This window comes from Apteryx mantelli, chromosome 1 (genome assembly GCF_036417845.1).
Source record: "Apteryx mantelli isolate bAptMan1 chromosome 1, bAptMan1.hap1, whole genome shotgun sequence".
Lineage (NCBI taxonomy): Eukaryota > Metazoa > Chordata > Aves > Apterygiformes > Apterygidae > Apteryx > Apteryx mantelli.
In genome coordinates this window covers 221563957-221587355 of record NC_089978.1, presented here as the reverse complement: position 1 = coordinate 221587355, position 23399 = coordinate 221563957, and the positions used below count along the sequence as shown (strand labels likewise).

Genomic DNA, 23399 nt, shown 5'->3' with positions numbered 1-23399 from the left:
CGTAACACACCACGCGTGCCCAGCTCGACTGAATGTAAACGGCTTTATTGAAAGACAGATAAATTCTTTTCTTAACCTGCATGTCTCGCATCGTTATAAAACTGTTTACACCCCACCAAAAAAAAAAAAAAAAAAAAAGAAGAAATCCCTACAGGCCTAGTATCCGAGGAATAAACACCTTGGGGTGTGCAATCTGGTTCACACCAGCTTTGCGTTCACCTTGAGAGGACGCGGTACCAGCGGCGACACAGAAGGACGCGCGCTGCGGAGCGCTGAACACGGACAAACCCCTCCGGGCCACCGCGCCTTCGGGATTATTTTACCGGTAAAACAAATTTAGTGTCTGAACCGTCTTTAATGCTGACGAGCTGCGTCAGCGCGGCTTTGAAGCAGCACTCGCCGTTTCAAAGCCTTAAAGCCTTTTAAGCAGAGAGAGTCGACCACGGCGAGACACGGGGGGGGGAGGTTTGGGGACAGGATGGGCAGAGACCAGGAAGAAAGCGAATTAGTTCCAAGCGCGGGGCTCGGGAGAGTCCGCGTTTGGGAACGGGGCCCCCGAGGCCCACGGCCTCCTTCGCTGTGCGCGAGTTTCGTTTATCAGAGCGTGATTCTTCCTGGCTTCGTGTTCAAACCACAGAGCACATCCAAGAGTGATAACATCCACGTTTCGGGGGGGAACACCAAAGGCACGTATACCGTACAAACCTCATATACAACGCTTATGATTATTTGATTTGCTGTCTCAAGTTATATCAAAAGTGTTACTTTAAGAAAGTTACATGAAATAATAGGAGTATATATACTTAACATTTCAAGCTTTTTAATCCTTGAAACAGACCAAATTAAAACAGAGAGAGTCCACGTTTATTCCAGGTAAGGGGCCAGAGCAGGCCGACGTTAGTGTTTACAGGACATTGCAGAGAAGAAAGACCCGCGGTCGCAGAACGGCAATTGCTTTGGGTTAGCCGAGAGCCTCCCGCTCTCCCTCCCTCGCGCGAGCCCCGCGGAAGGGCCTCGGGGGTCCCCCACGGCCCCGGCTCTCCCGGCACGGAGGGACGTGAAAGCGCACCCTGGGACAGGGCAGCCAGTAAGCGGTCTGCTTTCTGCGGTTCAAAAAGCAGAACGTCCCTGGTAGAAGCGGGGAATACATGGTTAAACACCAAAAAAAAAAACCCCATGAAGATCAGAACGCTGCTTAACGCTACGTGTCAAACAGGTACCCGCTAAGTCACCGCGCAGGAGCGGAGGTGCCCAGCAGTTAAATTCAAGGTTCAGTGAGCATTTCCCCCCAGTTTGCAGGGCCTCGTTTTCTAGTCAGCTGCTTTTACCACATTTCACCTCCAGATTCCTACTTTGCACCGTTTCTGGTAGATAAAGGCACTTCAAACGACACCCAATCTTCAGCCGTCTAAGCCATTTAAATAGGAACGGGAGCCCATCCCACTCCTTCCCCCTGATCCCATGGAGCGGAGCGAGCTGCAGCATCCACACCGTCATTTGAGGCAAGGGCCCAACTTAAAGCGCTCCCTTCTCCCGGGGGATTTCCATGTCTGACACCCAGGCTGACATCACATCAGTTTACTACAGCTGCGTGGTTTTGATTAGCAGATTAATTCTGCGCTACCCTGGTACAAATCTATTTGCGTTTGCAAGAGCCAGGGACTAAACAGAGCGTTCCGGATTGAAGCATTATAGCAGCATGTGTAAAACATCTCCCCCCCCTCCCCCTTTCCACCCCCCCAAGGGTTTCTCGTTAAAAAGTGCCTGATCACACTTGCCTTACTAGGAGCTGAAGCTGTTTCAGCTCCCGCAGCGGAGGCCTCTGGAGGAAAGCCAGGGAGAAGAGCAGGCAGAGCTTTGCCTTGCTGCCATCGTTTCGGCTGGGGTTTGCAAAGCCGGCTAGAACAGGGCTGGCAGGTCGACCGCTTACGGTCAAGGGCTATCCCCAAATTCTTCGGTACAGCCCCGGGAGAACCGATCCCGACCTGCACTTCTCTTGGCAACAGGAGGCGAGAAGCAAAGCGTGCATCTGTGCAAGACAGATGGACTGTCTTCCTGCAAGCTGACGTTACGGCCCTGTTCGATTGGATCTGCGTATCCTGGTCGAAAACAAGCGTTATTTGTCTTTTGTTTTTATCGGCCCTATTGTTCCCTGGCTATTTTTTTTCTTTTTTCTTTTTTTTAAAGACTGTGTAGCTAAGTACATAAAAAAATTAAAGGGGAGAGAGGGAGGTAGGGCAAGGGGAACTGTTACCGTTGCTCTACCACTAATTTTTCAGAGTACGTATTCTTCACTTCACATGGAACCAAAACAAATACAAAAATAAACAGAACTTGTTAGACCATAAAACAAAGTGTAAATCTAAAAACCACAAAGTGTCATAATGAGAGTTGGTTTTCAGAACACCGAGTCCCCATCCCTTTGGGAAAAAGGAAAAAAAGGACGGGATAGGTTTGTTTGTTTTTTCCACCTCATAGCCTGAAATAACAGTCTCAGTAGCGAAAATGTTTCTCATGATAATCCAGAAACTGTAAAAAATAAATTATTTAAGAAACAGGTTTCTCTGTACAGGTGTTAAAATTCATCGTGTCGCACCAAGGCCTCCCCGAAGTCTGTGGCCTGGCTCCCCACAAATAAGTCGTACTTGTCCACGATCTCCTCCTTGGTGAGCTTGCCGTCCTAGAACAGAGCAGACACACCAGCTCAGCTTCGCGCCGCACCAGCTCCGCTCCTCCGGCCCTGCCCGAGGAAACCCACACGGCCGCTCCGGAACAACAGCGACGGAAACAGCCTGCGTTTTCACCCCGAGCGCTCCGAGAGGAGGAGAAGGCTGCCCAGGAGCCCCAAACGCTACCAGGGTACCCAGCGTTGAACTGCCCTGCTAGTAGCGCGGCTGGAGCGCTCCCCGGCCGGCGGGAGGGGAGCGGTGAGGGAACTCTAGTTAGATAACTTAATGACAGCGCTTGCCAAGCCATTTCAAAGGGTATTAGCCTTATCTTTGGGAAAGGAAGGCTTCAGAGCTGTGAAGTTTAGAGAGACAGGCCCAACTCTCACAGACGGATCAGAGATCCTCAGCAGCCCTCCTTGTTATGGTCAAAGGGAAGAGAAATGTCTTGGAAGACATTCAGCACCTAAGCACAAAAGCCCAGAGGAGAGGAGGTGCCACCCCACCTTGTTCTGATCCGATTCGTAGACAAGGTGCCGCGCTTCAGCCTCGGCGTGATCGTAGTCCGAGGGGAGGATCCAATCTTTCGTCTCCTCTTTATCCATTTTGCCATCGCGGTTCTTATCGCGGAACTCCACAAACTGCTCCCTCTCCGTCTTCACCCACTCGGGCTCATCGGTGTCTCCATCGTGGCTGTACATGTCACCTGGAAGAGACACAGTCTGCAAATCCCGACGCCAGCACAGTCTCACGCGAGTAAAGCAAAAGGGAAGCAAGACAGCTCGGGCAAGGGAGATGAGCGCGCGCACCTCCACCTCTGTGCGCAAGCTGGCGGGAGGGCAGGTCTCAGGTGCTCCTGGTTAAGATCCAAGATCAGAGCACAGGCTGTTGCTTTAAAAGGCACAACAACAAAACCAGCCAGCCCAGCAGAGCCTGTACCCTTCCATCTCAGATTTAAGGATCAAGTGGCCCCGTACTCTGAGTCTCTTTACTTCAGCAAGTTCGTCCCCAAAATAAAGTGTTCCTTCAAATAAGTTTAGAGAAACATGCAGTGTTTGTATCAACATATTTTAGAGTCAGATGTACTTATCACCATCCTTATCCAATACCAAAGCTTTCCATTTCAGATAATGAGTGTTAAAAGGGCAGCTGTTCTATGTCCCACTGCTGCCAAGAGAAGAGGCCGGGATATTCTGCAACTGGCAGGCCCCATCACATTAAAGAGCAGACACCGTAGATTCAGAGCAGATGTTCCCTTCTGTCTAGGGGTCTGGAACCACACTGGTATTCTGACCAGTTATCCCGAACAAACAGCGTCTGTCACTGCTTATGGATTTAACTCAGAAGTCAGCAGCGAGGGCTGAGGAGCAGCGCGGGTCTAAAGTTAGGAAGTAAAGAGAGATAATGAAATTCCAGGAGGGGGAGGGCAGGGAGAGCACACATGCCTACAGCTCCTACCGCACCCCAGCCGCGCAGACCGAGAGGCTACTTTGTGTTGGCGTGCAGAAAGAGGAGAGAAAGCGAAACGGAGAGCGTCAAAGCCAAGGAACGAGTCACTCACCTATGTATTCCTCCAAATCAATGAAGCCGTCTCCGTTCTTGTCAATGTCCTCCATGGTTTCCTTTAACAACAAGGTCCCTGTTAGTCGGGCTCGGAGCAAGGTGCTCCGTCCTCAGAGAGCATGGAAAGTCCCTCTGCACCAGTTTACTGGGTGGCAGTACAGATACAGAACCGCGACGGCCTCAGGAGGGAGTTTTAAAAGATGCAAGGCCACGGTCAGAAGGAACCATTTTGTCCAGCCCCCAGTTCCATGGGGGAATCACCTCCACCCACACCCGTTCCTGGTATCTGTCTAGTCTGCCTGGGGCCTCCTGCAATGGAGGAGTCACAGTCTCTCTGCAACACCTATTGCAAAGGTGCTGACGGCAAAGCACTGGATGCAGCCTTGGGGAACCTTCAGAGAGACCGAGGAGACACAAGTCCCCGACTTTCAGTCCTGCCCATCCATTTATTCTACTGAAATGCAAGAAGCATTAGCTTATGCGAGGGCACTTTTCTTTCACAGCTTCCCAGGTGTAACTCACCCACCTGTACTACTATATCTTTCATGTAATCATACTCTTCCGGGTGCAGGAAGGCAGTGAACTCCTCCTTGGTAGCAGTCAAGTCTCCATCCTTGTCAGCCATTTTGAAGCGCCGCTCATCCCGCACCATCATCTGCTTATAGTTAAACCCATCATCGGGGTCTGGGTCATCTGGGCATAACAGACAAGACACAGCCGTTCCGGGTCAGCTCATTCAGGGATAGTCTCCCTGCGCTCACAGCCGACCGAAAAAAAAAACAAAAAAAACCCCAAAACCAAAGTAATTAAAATTTGCAAGACTTTGTCAAGATAATCCCAGCTTTAGAGAGCCACGGCCCGCAATTCCTCACTAGGAATCTAAAGGCTGCATCTACCCTGCGAGAAGGAGGAGTTGCAACCGGCTTCGGAGCTTTAAGAGATTAAGCGCGGGCACGAAGCATTCCCAGCCTCCCCGGGCAGATTCCTCTGCGCGAAATGGAACATTGTTTTTTGGCCTGGCGTGGCTTTGGTGGCTCTACCTCCTCTGCGCGAGAGACGGGGCAGGCGAGGGGCTAGGTCCAGGCTATTTCTGGATGAGAATGTGTAACAGGATCTTGCTCCTCCACCAAAGGGGCATTTTCAAAGCGGGTGAAACATCACCGAGCGCCCGGACGCTTCTGTGCCTCCATAGCTAGAGTAACTGAGAGCATATGGCGACTAGATTTAACCACACCAATAATTATAGATAAACTTCGGTGTACTAAAACTTGCTTTGTTTGTCATCCTACACTTTAAAGGGAAAACACTGACAAAGGACGATGCATCTAAACAATTGCGGGCTGAAATTAAGTAATAGTCAGACCTGCCTAAAAAAAGGCTCTGCCCCGTCTCTGTTTACATCTAGGACAAAAGGCACAGGATTAAGCAGCTATATACAAGCCGTGATGCTAGCCAACTATTAAACAGAAGCCAGTAAGGAGATTTTAAGTCACCTGTAAGGCACAATTAATCCTGTAATTTCCTATGCTATCATTGAACTTTTACCTTTAAATGCCAAGTATCCTGCAAGTTCATTGTCCACAGCAGTACCTACAAATCCTTTTTAAGTTAGACTATATTACCTCAACATCAGCTTTAATTTGCATGAACCGCAGCAAAAGGAGCACGTCGCACAAGTTAAAAGCAAGTCCTTTTAATACGGGTGATTCAAGTTGGCTGTTGCACATAAAGCTAAATAGCTTTATTCAGTTTAATGAGAGCTAAAAGGTGGCAAATAGCAAAGAATTGTGAAGCAATTTAACTAAACTTTTTTTTAAAATTTAACTGTTAATATAGTTAAGCAAGTCAACTATTTAACAAGGAGGATGCAAGAGTTAATAGGAATATCTGTACGCTGGCAGACCATTCACTGCTGGGCTGCATGAGAAAGAGGTTTGCCCCTCTTCCCCCAAAAGGTTTTAACTATAGACTCAACAGCATTTGCATTTTACAGTCATTGGCCTTGATTACACAAGTGAGATCTCTGATAAAGCTTTATTCAGGGAAATAATTGAGGAATCTATGTGGATAAAAGAAAGGGCTTTTAGAAGCTGAAGCCATGAGAAAGCAAAGCCGTAAGCCTTGATGATTTAATATTCCTGAACAACACGAAGATATAAACACCGTGATTTTTGGATCCTGGTTTGAGAACAGATCAGTGACAAGTGAATCTGATGGTACTGAAGAACAAAACTATGGTATTATAGTCTTATTTTAAGAAGGTTTTAAAGAGACTTACTTCAAGAATAAGCTCTTGATATCTATCGCTCAATATAGCGCACAGTTCCCTGTGGAAAGGGGAGTTGAGATCCACAGAAACAGGCTTTAGCAACAGCACTGAGCCGATGCGCACTGAAATACAGAGTACTTCGCTACAGCACTCAGTACAGCCGAGTGACTAATACAGGACTGGAGCTCAAAAAACAGCATTTCATTTTGATGACAAAAGGCAAGCATTTTTTAAATACTAAATAGCGAAGCCAGCCAATAAACCAGAGAGCCACAGCAAGAGAGCACGGTCTCTCAGCTCCCACACGACAAAAGATGGATGTTCTTAACTAGATTAAGGGATCTGCATGTTTCTTGGCTGCGTGTCAAACTCCTGAGAGGCATTTCCAGTGTTGTCGGTGCCAGAAAGAGGGGAGGAGAGAGAAGGGAGGGGAGGGGAGAGTCTCTTGTAAGAGACAAGAATATTTCAGCAGAAACGTACTGTGGAAAAGCAATTCCTGTTCAAACACAAGTAGGAAGCCAAGCCATTACACATACATGGCTCTGCCAGGTAGAGTCCAGCAGGGCAGCTGCGAGGAAGACCGGGGTAATTTCAATCCTTTAAGTATTTAGTAAGAACAAAACTATGCAGAAGTAACACTCAGCAGTGCACTGCACTATAATAGGTTTTATCAGTATCTGCCAAGGGCACTCGGAGTCAAGCGCCAGCCCCAAGCTCACGTCGATGAGATCTTTACAGCATATCATCCGTCATGGGGTCCAGGCACTCCGGTCTGTTACAAATTAGGCTTTAGAAACATTTTGAGTGTGTTACACTTTTCTCATCAGGATTTTTTTTTTTTAAATAACCTACACCTGCAGGTCATAAATCCAGATGCACAGACTTCAAAAACTGCCATAAAAGCCTTTAGCATGACCTCTTCTCCCCGCTTTAATCTTGAATTTTAAAGTATAGATATCAGATTTTTTCCAAGGCTAGAAGTTCTTTGGATCTCAATAAATAATAGCTTTCCCTTTTCAATTATATAGTATAAGACTTGTTTCTAGCCGTAATAAAGTCACAGGGTGGCTGACTTTATCCTGCCACCAATACAGCAAACTTTGGAGCTTTAACTGACTGTTTCAAAGGAAGCTGAAGAAACAGCCTGAGGGAAGATGGATTAGCCGGAAAAGAGAGGCAACATGCTCCATACATTCTGCAGAGCATTTTACTATCTTTGGAGATATTTAGTAAATTAAACTTTATTTCATGCTTTCAAGAGGTAGCTCATCATACCATATATGTATGCATTCCAGGCCACAGGAACAACTGGCAGAGGAACTGGTATTTTCCAATATCTTAACCCCAGAAGAGCTTCTTCCTACCTGACTCCTCATAGTGTTTTCAAGTGCTCAGAAGCTCCGGAAGAGTGGTGGCAACTGGCAGGTCCTACCAGCCCCCCTCTCTCCAGAGCTTCTGGCTTTTGTCTCTCTGCCAAAACGCATAAGCTCTGGTCTAAAGCTAGAGCCAGGACAAGTGGAGAAACTGAGGTGTGCACATGCTCCCTCGGGCAGAGCTTCAGAAAATGATTAAAGAAAGATTCTCTTTGCTAGGGATCTTTGCAGACTCAAGAAGAATGCAGATACCCAGAAACAACTGGCTTCTATAGCCATGGGTTGGTTGGTGTGTTTTTGCAGGTACTAAATGCCACCCATAGCTTGAGATTCAAAAGCTAGAAGACAAAAAAGTTACCCCATATGCCTTTAATTAAACCAATAAATTACTGCTCAGATTGAATTTTGAGCTGAATTTCATGATTAAATGCATCAATAAAGCAGAGTTACAAAACTGCATATTCATTATGAACTTCACCTTTGGTTTTTCCACATGGCTACACCATTTTCTTTTTTCCTTAGATTGTCCTTCATTAATGCCAGCAAACGTTAAATTCCACTTGTGTAGCAGAGCACATGGTTGGGGAGGAGGTGCAGAGTGTACTAGGCACCAAACCAAGCCAGCGTACCAAAAGAAGGCAATTAGAGAAGATTTTTCAGACTAAGACTTTCAGGAGGAGTTGAGAGCTCTTACTCTGTTCCATCACACTTCTGCTTTATTGATTAAAGACCACCACCAGATTTGACAACTTGCCCCTTACCAAGGTAAGTGCCATATGTCACGTTTCTGTACTCATCCCAGGAGATAAATCCATCTTGATTCATGTCAAACTCCTGCCACTGGCGTTCAACACTGTCATACACGTACTTCTTCTGGGCCTTCTTAATCCAGGCTTTCAGCTCCCCCTCCGTCACAAACCCATCCTTATCCGTGTCTATCTTATCTACAATCATTCTACAAAACAAAACAGCAAGTTTCAAGTGCCAGCTCTGCAAAGCTTTTATCCCAAGAGTAGAGACCTACCTAAGATGTAGCCGTAGGTGGCATTTTTATACTCTTCCCAGGAAATGAGGCCGTCCTCATTGAGGTCGTGCCCTTTCCACTGGCGCTCTACATCCTCGTATATCCAGCGCTTTTGTGCAAATTTAATCCAGTCTTTGAGCTCTTCCACAGTTACAAACCCGTCTTTGTCTTCATCTATTTTACTTACAATCTTTCTGTAGAAAATGCAGAAAAATCCAGCAAAAGTTAAGGGAAATGAGGCTCTATTTCTACTCAGCAAAGCAGAGCATTTGAACTGGTGGCATACTCTTTACGCAAGAGTGAGCAAGTCAGCTTGCTTATTATCAGGTTCCAGCACTACTGTATCAGATTTGACAAACTACTTCCAACTCGGTAGTCCGTGCGCCTACTGGTCACTGCTTGGGACACAGTGACCAGTATTTCTTTTTTGCAAAGCAGTTCAAAGCAACGCGCAGTTTAGTCACAAGCTGCTGAAACACCGACTTGCTCACCCTCAGGCCATTCAGTTTTTGTATTCTTCAGGAAGCGCGTCTTACGCTAGAGCGTTTTGTCGCTGTTGCTAGATCTAGAAAGAGACCCAGTTGCATGTCTTCCCACCACAACAGCACAAAGGGAGTGAAACACTTAAACATACTTACAGCAAAACCAGAAAGACTGCACTGATGAAGAAATACAAAGACCGAGATATGCAGCTCTAGCTTGCTTACGTGCCCAAACAGTGCAGCGAGGAACCTCCTAGGACAGAGCAATGAAAAGCCACCCCACATTGATGTCAGATCAACACACCCAAGCACGATGCCCACCAATTTACAAAGCAAGAAATTAGAGATGCATGGTTTATAAAGCATGATGAGAAACTGCATGCCTTCTTTATTTTTAGCAGCAGCTGTGAAGAAAAGCCGCTTGAAGGAATGCAAAGATACATACGCAGATGTATGCAAGTCTCCTGTACGCAATTTGTAGATTAGTGCTGCACAGCACATTAAAGTAAAAGTGTGCTGTGCAAGTCTTTGCCATTCATAACTCTTTGCGTTAGATACCCAGTTATGGCAAAAGCAAGAAGTTAAGCTAGAATGGTCTGACAGCCTCAAAACTCTTCTCCTCGGCCATTCCCAAAATAAACTCTAATCTTTTCCTAGCATCTTAGTTCCAGCAGCACTCTGTTTGTAAAATGCAGTGTATTCACAAAAACAACATTTGGAGTTCGGTATTATGAACTTTCATTCTCCATCAGGTATTCACTCCAACAACAGCCGGTAATTAAAAGCAGGGATGACAGCCCGTTGTGTTTCCAAAGAGTTTTGTTTTGTCAACCAGGTTTCCTTTCTCCTTTTAGTAGGAATGTTCGATCTGAAGCTGGTTCTCTTACATTCGGTAATCCTAAATTCAAACCCAGTAGTTTGAAGAACTTTACTCTCAAGACAGTTTTTAGAGAACCATGGGACTATTATTCCCAGATCAAAACAGAGCACCAATGCGAAGCAAAACACCAAATTGAAATTGAGTCAAAATTACAGTGTCTGGACTATTTAATCACCCTGCATTTAGTTTCCGGTTTTTGTTGTTTCATAATTGATTTGCTTTCAAAAACTGTGCCAAGGATGTTCACAGAAAAAAAAACAAGAAACCTGGTAGCTGGGATAAGACTGGTAAATGCATTTTCTTTACTTCTAGAAAAGTCTTTCAGCTTGACATCTTACTTTACCTGTGGTAGCTGGCAGTTTCCACACTACGTAAGGCATTTCAAAGGCCCAAGTCATTTTACAGTTGCATGTTAATATAGCTGTTTCAGAGAAGCAATTCAACTTTTACATATCGCATTTCCATTCAAGAGTATGACAGTAACGCTACACATAAGAGCATGCAACATTTGTCACATCTGACAAGTAAAACCCGTCGTGCTCCTTCTCTTCTTTCAAACCTGTGGGACAACACGGTCTCGTTTGTGGTGTCTCCTAACACCGTATTAATGCTGCTATATGAAAGCGTAACCAGTCATCTCAAAAACACTTTAGATTCAGTACCGACAGTTCTGTGAGTGACACAAAGACTGAACCTCAGCACCCATCTGAGGGAGCAGCAGATCACAAGCCCGTTCTTCGGGGCGCTCGTATCTATCTGGATATGCACCTCCGAGGAGGAGAGCCCATGGGGACAGCGGCCCACCGCCCAGGCGGCAACCCTGAGCTGCCCCATCTGGCTTGTCACTCCCGGCTAGTCTCCGTTTTAACTTCTTGTGGCCAAGAGCAGCACACTGCTGCAAGCCACGGTACAGGCTGAGGGCTACCACAGCGTTTGCAAGCTGTTAAACAGCAGGCTGAGTCTCAACATAAGGGCTTAGCACCAGGAAATCAGTAAAAATGTGTCTGTTCAAGAATTTAACACTATAGTTTTGCCTCTGAAGAACATGTCCTCCATGAAAGGTGGTCATTAACCTTCCATAACTTTATCATAAAAAGCCTTCAAGCACTGGACACCACTGAAATTTTTTTCAGATGCTTTAGCTACTATAAAATTTGAGTCGTTGCCAGTCTTAAAAAAATTTCTGTAAAGGAAGACAGCGAACAACCTGCAGTATTAGCAAAATAAAGATGCAGCAGAACAGAGCAGCCACATGACAAGATTTGGGCAGTAGCAGATCCCACCCAAAACCACTGTGAACTCTCCAGCCAGAAGACATGAGAAATTAGTTATCAGCTTAGTAAGCAGCTATGAATTAACTACTGCCCAGGGCTCTGATATCAAACATGCATCAGCATGCTGCATTAGCGGTTATCATGGAGATGTATTGGTATAACACTGGAACGAAGTACTGGAATTTGTACTGGTAAAGAAGGGCGATTTTGGTAAAGCCTGGGTGACTTTCCCAGGGTAAGTTTCTAGATAGGGCAGTACTTGGGGATTCAGACATTTGATTAGAGAATAGCTTCACTGTTTAATAGTGTTAACTGAAAGCTAAACACTATCCCCACCTGGAGCCCAGGAGAAGCTGCAGCACGGCTGCAGGGACCTGCTGCGAGCTGCCCTTGCAGAACGAACTGGGCAGCTTTTAAATCTTCCAATTCGACTGGTCCAACAACAGTGCTGCAACCAGATGCTTGCAGGCAGATTTGCCAGACCGTAAGCCCTGAAACCCCTAACAGCTATAAGAAAAATGCAGCTTTGTCACATATTGATGCAGTGTAATGTGCCACAGCAGTGGTAGCAAGCGCGTGCGTGCATGTGTGTGTTTGTGTGTGTGTTGGCAGGGTGACGGCGGGGGGGGGCACCATGCTCCAGATGTTTTGTGATCGTTTGCAGCTGCAGTTGACACACTGCTTTTCTTTCCCACTCTTTAATGCTTTGACTCAGGTCATTCTAAGGAAGCAACAGGATTCCGTTTGCTCAGCACTACTGTCAGGAAGCTTGCAGAGTATTCCCCAAATTCAGCAACCTTTAAAGAAAAACAACATACACAGAGCAACAAGCTCTTCAAAAGAGTCCTGGGAACCCCATAAGAAAGGTCTTTAATATCACATGAGCTTTTTTTGTTCCAGGGAATACTATCACACAGGGAAGTGAGAAGACTGGCACAAAACCTGGATCCTGGACCACTGAATGCTTTGGAGCAAAAACTTTTCCCCCTGGAAAACCTTGTTCTTTCAACAGCACAGAAAAACACATCTATCAAAACATAATCTATTTACATAATTATGCATTCACAACAAAGTTATCAAACCCATTCAGACTCAGGAAAGTGTGATGTAATTGTCTCTGACAAAAAAAAAAGGTTTATGTCAAGGCAGAGAGCAGTTTGGAACAGCCTCTTTGAAACATCCAAGTGGAAACTCTTACCCTAGCCCAACTTCCACGGCCAGCTTTTTCCAGTAGATAACTTAGCAGAACAATGAAATTAAAGTGCAAAGCCATGACAAAGCCTAGAGGTTAGGAAAACAATGCAGAGGGAAGGATTTCTTGCGTGTTTCTGTATAAAAGTAGCTAGCTTTGAATTGTTGTTTCTCTTGCTTGCACTCATGCTTCAGGGGGAACAGATCAAGAGATCGCACTCTAGACCATCTCCCTCACAAGAGCAACAAATTTGCCTCAGTCTGCAATTCACAGACCAACAGGACTCTTAGAAAAGCATCACAAACAGACCCCAGAATCTACTATCTTAACATCCAGGCAGCACTGGTCTTCAAGGAAGTTCACCAGGCGGCAGATTTCACTCAATGGTGCCGCCCCTCTGCGGCCCATCGCTCCCTCCGAGCATGAGGCAAGCATGCTCTCCTGCCCACAGGAATCCTGCCGACTCTTGTAGTTGGCTTCCCCATCTCCTTCCAACCCAAGAGCAGCTTGCAAATGAGACCCAAACAACTATTTAGGAGAACAAGAAGTTTTTCCTCTGTAACTGCGTCGTGTAACTGGCTCTTCTCCACCAGACCTCTCTCAAGATCAGCCATTGTATGAGACTGCTCTGGATCCAGTGGTCTAACAGATCCAGAAATAGTTTTCCCAGCTTATGAAGTTCCCAGGATAAACTTTCCCCAATGGAAAAGCATACTTCAGGGCCTGCAGTGAAAACTTCGTTATAGCAGACATAAGGAACCAACAGACATGTCTTTGCAGAGCCTTTATGTTAAATAAGAGTGGCAGTCAAAGGCTACCTCTCACCCAGCGCTGGTAGCCTGAATGGTCTGCTCCATGCAAAAGAGCTCAGGTGAGCCCCACACCACCCACTCTGCAAAGCCTTCTGCTGTTTGGTTTACATTACTCAGAGCAGGATCCATCGAAGCACCTACATTTAACTAAGCCATTCAAGGCCCCTTTCTAATCAGGGCGTCACATCCCAAAATAGTCATTGTACACCATAAACTCCACTGTCTGTATGAAACATCACCCCACCGGCTATAATGTGAAGTCTAGATGTTCAATTTGCAAGTAGAAGACTCCATATGCCAGCTAGGTCTATCCTTACTGCTCTGGAGCGGGGACCCTCCCATGCATCAGAACTAGAGGCAGGATGCAGAAAGCATGTTAGGAAGTTAATGCAACCAGTCTAGTGTCCAGCAAGACAGAAAAAACATACAAAGCCTAAAAGGCAAAGAGTAATTGGGACCAATGTTAGTGTGGCTATTGCAAGCCCTCCAATAAGTTTCTTCTGATACACTGATAAGAAGGATTCCAACTTTAAGATTAAGGAGCTAACTCATCAGGGAGGGCCACGCTAGCACTTGTTGGAGGAGGGTGGGAGCGCAGCCCTCACAGGAGTCTCTTTGACAAAAAGATTTCAGACTAAACCTCTTAAGGTTTAAGCCTTTCTAAGCCAAATGCGAACAACTGCGATCACAGCTGTTGCCATATGTACCAAGGACACACCCTGCAGTGCTGGAGAGCAGAAATTGTTAAGTCCAACACTTACCATATCCTATAAACACCCTATTCTGAGGTCTGAAGGAGGCAACAGGAGGGAAAGCAATGAAGCAGAAGATAATTTTGAAGAGATACTCTGTTCTCACTAGCTTGTGACCCATGCATGTGCTCTGCACAGCAACCAGCTACTTCTGAATTGGGACAAGTAACAAACAGGAGAATTCAAGCAATCCCACTGGCCTTCATCTTCCCCGAAGCAAGAGTCAGATTGTATTCAGCAAGTGGTAACTGGAGACCATCAAGCTACATTTAGCACAGCTTAAGTATGGCAAAGTGAAAGACACTTATTTTGATTTATACCTTGTACTTTTGGGGAGCTCATCAAATGCTTAGAAACAATGCTCAGCATGCAACGCCTCAGTTTGAAATGACTCAAGATGACTTTGCACGCTGAGATCAATTGCTTCTGATGAAAATGGAGATGTAAATATGCTACATAATTTTATAACCGTCCTTGGTATACGTCACTAAATTTCAGCTACTGCTGCCTTACAAACAAGATTTAAAAGACTCGAGAGTTTAGAATATTTCTGTAAAAGAGCCAGCTGACATGCAAGAGAACATAAGTGAATGCCAGAATGACAGTTATTCTTTTAAATGCTTTGCAAAAGGCCAGTGAAGTCAACTGTGAATTAATTCTTTCTTAACTAGATTTCTGTTTCAAGTCTTTTCCTTACCCAAGCCTCTCCTTGCTCTCCTCTGGTGTCAGCTGATCAAAGGTTTTGGCCTCATCCGCACCAAGGAAAGCATCGTGGTCATAGTCAAAGTTCTGCGCATCGTCATGGACCTTGTCACTGAGCTGGGCATCGTGGTGAACCCGGTCCTTTTTCTCGGTGGGTTTGCTCGAGATACAAACCATAGAGAGAGACAGGCACAAGAGAAGCTGATGGATAGTCATGGTGATTCAGATGAACCTATGGGATAGCAACAAAAGAGATATTTAAGAGCTTGCTTGCAACAGATAGGTACACCAGGGCAATATGAAGCTGGCAGCAGGTTCCAGGGTCACAAGCCAAAACCTCTCCATCCTGTCTTCACTATTGTAACAGAAAAAAAATTGATGAATCAATACAAATAACCTGGGCTAAGCAGCCTTTGAATTACTATAGCACTTGCAGAGACCTTTACTAACCCACATTCCAAGCGGCTTCCTTCAGCAAGGCACTCCCTAAATCTGTCATACGAGCTCCAAACGAGTCCCTCCATACTACAGAAAGCAACAACTGTATTTGATATAATGAGAATGTGTTTAGTTAGGAATTTGAAAGATGCATGTCAAACACGCACGACAGATTGTCTATTACCCAGGCATAGCTAAGCTGGTTACCATCCCGTGTTGGCTGTGCTCTGCTTTCACATTCTCCTGCCCACGTGCTGCCCTCCCCACACAGGCCCCGAACCCATTTTACTGACCCCCATGCTCAGGCTACCACACGGCTAGGTTTCCCAAGAAACTCCCTCTTTTCTACCCAAATATCTCATCCACAGGAAGCCAGATGATTTCAGATACTCATCCAGGACTTCTGACATCCTGGGTCAGAGCTACAAGGAAATCTTACCCACATATATTTCACCTATGAAGACAAAAAAAAATTAGTTCAGGACACACTAGACTTACTACACTTTTCTGGAAAACAATCATAGATGCTGGGTCAATGATAAACATACACTGAGACAGATGCACCCAGGATATAGCAATTTATTGCACAGATCGTCTGTTGAACGTCTGCACGGTAATTCCGATGCATCAGGGATGTGTTGACTGCACATTCACAGCACATCTCTGCGCAGAAAGCTCTGGACAGAAACGTGGAAGCCATATCCTAGTCAGGGTACATGCAATTTCCAGGAGTAAAACTGCAGTCAAATCAGAAGCAGACACTGTTACCAGGAACTACAGTAAGAGAAAGATCACAAGCAGAGACTTGAGCTGAAGAGCTTCTAGGCCGCTCAGGTATACACTTACAGCTATTTAAGTCAGCATAGTTGTACTAATCAAGTTTGATTAGATCTAGGCAGTAGCCATTTGGTCAACAGGTTCAACCGAAATGCATTCTGAAGTAATGAAAGAGTAACAGCAGCTCCAGCTTATTTATTTTAAACTGATATTTTAAGGGATCAGGGCTTAGCCTCTTTTTTAATATATAAAATGAAGGCTTATGTCAGCTGTCCTTGTATTCCCTTCTCCTCTTAAAAAAAAAAAAAAAAGATGAAAGACCAATCTAAATTCCCCAGGCAACAAAAGGGAATACTTCTGAGAGTGACTTTTTTAACCATCTTTATCTATTTAATCTAAACTTAAAACAAGCAGTTATCATACTCTCTCTCAAGTATGCCTTCCCACATCTCCAGAAGTGGAATCAAATTGCCTTACACTATGCAAACTGAATTCCACTTGCACAGTCCTGCCCGAAAAATTTCATAAAACTAAGTTCTATTCTGTAGAAACCGGAAGTAAAAGGTCAGTGCAGTTAAAATTACTTCTAGGCAGTTAAAAAAAAAAAATCCCTTGACCTTACAAACTCTCAAGTAATTGGGTAGGTAACTCTCCTACTTGCTTTACTATGTTAGCAGACCCCCCCCCTTTTTTTTTCCTCCCTATTTGAAGGGTCAACCACTTCACTGATATTTGCTTAAGATGATACAGGCAGCAGTGAAATGAATACATAAAACCCCATGCAATACCCAATGGGTTTGCACAGTCTGTCTGTCATGTGAATCGTTTGCAGTTATCACAGCAAGTGTCAGGGCCGCTCTCACCACAAAAGAAGTATTCTCAGATGGATTAAAGGTTATATTTGCTTGATCTCTTATGTTATCATAATCATGCTGTGTTTAAGTGATATTCACACCCAGAGGACACGAAGTGAGATGAAAACAGGTCCCATAGATAATATAAATAATTAAGTCTGTTGTCAAAGAACATTATCCTTGAAACTGTCAAAATAAATTTGCAAGTATGAGCACAGTAGGGCTTACAGCAACACTGCAGTTAGATTAAGCGACGCATTCTAGCGAGGTGCTGGGCTACCTAAGGGAACAAAATAGATGCAGAGATGAATGACTAAGCCCTGAAAAAAATTCCAAGTGAATTTGGTTTACCTTAAATATTTGTAGTGCTGGAAACAGTTAGGTCAGCCTGCTAAACGATTTGAAGAATAAAGGAACACTTCGATATACAACTGGCAAAGACTATTCACAGTTACAGAGATACTTTATTAAAAAATAACATTTTTCAGGTCGCCATGCCCTACACACTTTTCCCATAAAGGCACAGATAGATGTTTTTCTTTCTGCAGTTAACAGGTTGAAAAACCCTGTCTATGACTGTTCTCTGGTTTGGCCTGCATTTGTAGTGCTCCCCACCTGCCACCATCAGAAAACAGCAGTAAGAATTTATATTCTACAGAGAATATCATTTCTGTAAGAAACCTGCAAGAGGGAAGAAGGAACCAAGGAAGATTAACAGCACAAAGCTAGAAACTAAGAGACAGAACGACAGTGATTGCAGGAGAGCATGCTTTGCTAGCAGATGGGCACATTTTATTAGCAGAAAGGACTGGGGAAGTTAAAGATGTATCGAAGTAAGTCACAGCAAGTAAAAATGAATTAATCAGATTACCAGTTGGGTACTAATGATGTAGACAACTTTGTCTTAAAGGCTGTTATTCCACCTGCCGAGTCAGAAATTTTATCGCAATAATCAAGCTGAAGATGCAACCGTCCTGCGCCACAACACATGGGCAGGCACAAAATGAGAAGGCTGCAATAGGCTCCATCCCCACAAGGGGCATAATTAACGCTCGAAATGCCTTGCTCGCCGATCCTCGAGCCCGACGAGCAAGAATTCACAAGCAGCTATCTGTGGGTAGTGAGAGTAAGCGCCCTAAGCCGCTCAACGGGATTAAAGGCCCGAGGTATAAAGTTGAGTCAAACACTCGGACCCAAACCCACGGCGAGCTTGGCACTCACGCAGCGGTTCGCACGGCTCTCGGATGCGGGCATACCGTGCTAGCAGTCAGGCAGAGATGCTGTAAGAGAAGCCGAGGGACTTGGACGCTCAGGTATTGTTTACTACATATCTAAGTCTGCTTCACACATCTATGACTGCTTCTGTCTTCGCAGGACAAAGTTGCCAGGCATCTCTCGTTAGCGAGCACCAGAAATCAAGGCAGCAAGCATCCCTGCTCTGCGCTGCTCCAGAAATCGTGATTTCTCTTCTGCATGTACTGCTCTAGCTTCAGAGAAAGGGTGAAGCCGTCTAGCACTGCAATTAAGGTATGCTCTCAAGAGAGGTGTTTGATTCCCGACACAGGGGAAGACACTGAACTCAGGTCTTCCATTTCCAATGGGATGCTGACCTCCAAGCCAGCAGTGCACAAACGATAACATGCACCTCCGTGGGGAGGCACAAACGCACTACAAGCGAGGCACTGCACCCAAACAAATAAGCCATGCAAGAACCAAGAGCATAAAGCAGACAGGTCCAAGTCAGCCAGGCTCACTAAGTTAAGCTCAAGAAGGGTAGGGAATAGGCCCCAGCAGCCCAGCAAGCTCATGGCCGAGAGGCTCAGGACAGGCAAGGGGGCAAGGAAGCAGCAGCAGCCTGCAAGGAAAGTAAAGGATCCCAGCTCAGAAGAGCACAGAGCATTGCCAGTTTTTCTGAAGGGAGAATTGGCCGTAGGGAAAGCTAGAAACCACAGCTGCATTGAGAAAGAGCGACAGTGCCACAACCACATCCACCAACAGGCATATTTTAAAGGAAGAGCGAGTGATCCGTACCAAGAGGGGACCGCGTGGCCCCCCCGTTCTCAGAGAGATCCAGCCTGCGAGTTCTCGTACACGCGCCAAGCTCAGCCCAGGCTCCCGAGGAGAGCAGGGTATCAGATGCCCCTCTCCACACTCCTTCATTTATTAGCCAGTTCAGGCGGTCGGCAGGGATGCCCAACTCCGCCCAGACACTTACTTGCAGTTCCAGCATCACAGCTGGGAATTCCACTTCTCTTGCAGAGGACCGAGTTATTTGCCACAACCGACAGTTCAGCAAGAGGCCTTTAAACGTGCCCTTGTACAATCATCTGTTAGGAGTTACTTTCTCCTAAGCTTTTGACCTTTGTCAGAAGCAAGTTAAAAGACGAAAGACAAGACAATTATCTCCAGTTTTTCCTACAGCTCGCTTTCTTGTTGAAGCATGGACTTAGAGGGCAATGCCACAGAGCACAGGCTCTAGGTCCTGCAGGGACCTCCTCGGGAAAACGTGCAACGATATCACAGGCTTTTGACCGCTCGTAAGTCTAAATAAAAGGAAAGGCTTAAGATGTAGTTTAGCTGAAAGGAAAAAAAAAAGCATACTAGAGTGTCTGAAAAGGAGATTAACATAATATGGAAAATCTGCAAGAACAGCAGCTGTTCTCAACTCATAGCTTGTGCAGCAAGAATTATCCATCAGTATAAACTAGTACTACTCAGTTATATAAGATATTCAAAGGATCTGGGGATTTTTTGATCTGTTTAAAAAAAAAAAAATTCTAGAGGCAAACCCCTGCAAACCTGACTTGCCACACCTTGTGGAACTTCATTTGAATTAAGATAATACTGCAACCAAAATATCAAAGTATTTTTTAAAAAACAAACATCACTGCAAATAACACATCCTACCTTGACTGCAGAGAGCCGACGGCACGCCTTGCCAGCACGAACTCTCGCACCACTTGTGCAGAAAGTTTACCAAGCCAAAAGACAGGCCAAGACAAACGAAGGGCGAGGACTTTGAGACAGCCCGTACAAGCCACCCACAATGAAGCGAGTGCCGGTACCTGTGTGCCAGCAATCCTTTTCATGATTACTGGAATGCCTGGCTCGAACACTCATCTAACGCTTTGCATAGCGCTTGCAGACAGAGATCGCCGTAGCAGATGCTTCAGAGAAAGGTGCAAGTGCTAACAGACATTTACAGACTAACCTTGTCAGGAGAGAAGCTCCACTTATTGCAGGCACTTAGCACGTAACTAACTCCCAGCATAGAGGTGGTTTCTCTTCGTGTAACTGCTCTCTGCATATTATGCCCTCTCATAACATTTTCACTTATTTACGTTAAGGTTACTAGCACACCCTTGTGATTTTATAATGCGAGGAACAATACCCGGAATCCCCCAGGTGATTCTCCCTATGCTGGTTATCTAATTGCCTACCCTGTCCCTTTGTGTCTAGCCTTCAAAAGCAGAATAGAAAGATTTAATTCCTGTTCGCATGAAGATCTTTGCCCATAAGCCTTACAGTCTAATAATTCTAATAAGCCTTACAGTCAACATCAGTCTTGGGGAAAAAAGCCACATCCTTTTGGGGACAGGACAATCAAAAACCAATTGAGATGAAAAGCGATCTTATTATAGAGCCTCAGTATTGCAGCTCTGCTTTGGAACAGGGTTGTACAAGAGCATTTCAGTGGAAACAACTCTTTCTTGTGATTCCATCTCATTCCAAGGAGAATAAAAAACAAAACAACCCCCCCCACACACACAGTCACCTCCTCTGATGCAACTTAAACACATCAACATTTTCAGTGTTGGGGGGGGGGAGGGGGAAACCAAGGCATTTAAAGCATTACTTAAGAGAAACTCTGAATACGTATCCACAAATTACTGGAAGCAACACACTCTTGTACAACCCAACACAGACAGCTAGAAGTGAGGAAGACCTGCCAAGCCAGACATAGCCACTGGATTCAGCTCAGAGGGGGCCAAGGGAAGAGACACATTAGCCTCACAGCAATTCTAAGAGCAGGTCAGACTAAAACACTAGTTTTCTTGTAATCAGTTTAAATACGGCAATTTTATCCACAATCAAGGTCCACACAAAGCAGCTATTAGAAGTTTAGAGGCAATTACAAGTTACAGTACAGACAACCTGACCTCAAACAAGTTAGCATTCTGGCATCACATCTGGTACCATGGAAGCGATCAGTGTTACTTCTACTATTAAAAATATTGTTTTAATACATGATGGGGGGTGGGGAGAAGCTTTGTTCATTAATATTTCAAAACCATAACAGCTTCTGCTGGCTATCAGCTGCTCTTCCAACAGGACCCCAAGACTTTTCTTGGAGCCTTTTGACTTCACAGTTAAGGGAGAAGTAAGGCATTAGACTGAAGGATGTGCACCCCTCTTCTCCTCTGCCCCTCCCCACCCAGTTCAGCAAACCACAAACCACTCATGGAACCTATATTATCAATAGCAGTCTGTTCTGCTAAATCACCTATATAAAAGGCTCTTGGTGGTGAACCACAGGAAAGACAGAAGCATCAATTAGTGGCATGGAGTTGAGAAGTATTCCCTTGCAACAGGGTCTCACGGGAACCTCAAGTTATTTAGGAATTCTGGACTCCGTTTGCATTGTGCTTTTTTTGCAGTAATATTCATGACAGATCAATAGCTGAAAAACCTCTTTTGAAGCCCTACAAATATAGTTCATACCTGGGAGGCTAGCTGGCCTGTCTTCTAGCGCACAGAAAAGCCATGAACACCACAAATCCCTGCGATTTTGGAATTACTCTCCAGGCTTTTTTTTTTTTTTTTTGGCAATTAAGTCCATTCTACAGCCACAGTGTCCATTTTACACCAGCAAACCTGGTCCGTAGCCACGATGCAGTCTGAAATATCTGGGAGAGCAACGCAAACTCAGCTGGCTGCAAGACACGAGGAGCGTTTGACGCTATGCAGGTGACTTTGGTAGTCGATTACAGAGGAATATTTATCAGCTTTGATGATCTGAATTTCAAAAGCTCAGTTACAGCAGAGGTCACAGTGACATACAGGACAAATAGTGACAGTCAGCAAAATGTCACATTGCATGCTGCAAAAAGGCAGACAGATACAACCGCACAGATATCAAAGGATTACTTAAAATATCAGGATTAGCTTGTAGAGTTAATGCGCCATTTATGATAACACAGCCCGCCTGTTTGCCCTGCTATGTAATTTACGGCACTAATAGAGAACTTATCACCTTGGTACCTAAGGCACGTGTGATTTTATCAGAAGCTATGACAAGTTCCTGGCAAGAAAGTAGTAACTTATGCACAAAAGCAAATGCCTACGAGCGCAGCTGGTATACGAAGAACTTGAAGGCCTGGGTTTTTTTTGCTAACATTTAGCTAGAAAGAAAAATAATTTTTAAAAAAGCACTACTTGATATAGAGAAAAGAAGCCAGCTCACACTTCCTGCGGTTGCGCTCCTCGGAGGCTTCCTCCCAGGTCAGCGCGGATGACCTTGCAGGAGCCAAACGCTATTCCAGATGCGGAGGCCGGGCTGCCTGGAAGCCGGGGCAGAGCCGGGGCCGCTCCCGGGGCCACGCCGCCGGGGGAGTCCCGCGGGCGGGAGGCGGGGGGGGAGAGAGGCACCTCCCAGGCGGGCGCCGGGCTGCGGCCCCCGCTCCCCTCACGAGCGCCTAAAGGCCCCGGCACCCCCCCCCCCCTCCGCGGCCCGTCTCCATGGCGACGGGGGGGGGGGGGAGATAGGAGCACCGGCCCGGCGGCCCCCCCCCCATACCGGGGCCGCTCGGGCGGTGCCACGTTACCGCCCCCCCCCCCCCCATAACGGCCCGCCGCGGCGGGGCAGGCCAGCGCGCCCCCCGCCCCGTGCCAGCCGGACTCCCCCACACACACACACACCAAGAGAGGCACCTCGCTGAGGGCCTCGCCCCCCCCATCACCTCCCCCCGCACCGGGACTGTTACTCGCCGTTACCTGGAACCGCCGCCGCCGCCTGCCCTCCCTCAGCCTCTCCGCCGACCGGAAGTAGGCGCCGCGCCACGCCGCACGGCCCCCCCGCGCTCGCCTCCCGCCGCCGGCCAATCGGAGCGCAGCACCGCCTCCCCCGCCGCCACGCGCGGCGCTCTGATTGGCCGCTGCCACCGCCCGTCCGCTCGCCGCCCGCCCACCCCTGCTTCCCTCCGCCCGCCGCCCGCCCACCCCGCCCCCGCCCCCTCCGCCCGCCGGAGCCCCGCCTCCCCTTCCCGTCCCCCTCCTCCCGCCAGGGAGGCGGGCGCGGATTGGCTGGAAAGCGCCACGTCCTCACGCGCGCGCCGGCCGGC

General features: G+C 46.4%; 1 protein-coding gene across 2 annotated transcripts; it reads right to left on the bottom strand.

The window, feature by feature from the left end:
- Nucleotides 1-29: 29 nt before the first annotated feature.
- Nucleotides 30-23110, bottom strand: CALU (calumenin). 2 transcript variants are annotated; one of them, XM_067317603.1, is made up of 7 exons: nucleotides 23053-23110; nucleotides 14985-15221; nucleotides 8896-9089; nucleotides 4756-4922; nucleotides 4228-4288; nucleotides 3173-3372; nucleotides 30-2680 (listed from the first exon to the last, which is right to left on the bottom strand). In XM_067317603.1, exons 2-7 carry the CDS (start codon nucleotides 15203-15205, stop codon nucleotides 2576-2578), a joined length of 948 nt encoding a protein of 315 aa, XP_067173704.1. In that variant the 5' UTR covers nucleotides 15206-15221; nucleotides 23053-23110; the 3' UTR covers nucleotides 30-2575. The 2 variants fall into 2 exon arrangements, with proteins under 2 accessions (XP_067173704.1, XP_067173705.1); XM_067317604.1 differs by lacking the exon at nucleotides 8896-9089 and adding an exon at nucleotides 8633-8826.
- Between the last annotated feature and the right edge of the window lie 289 nt (nucleotides 23111-23399).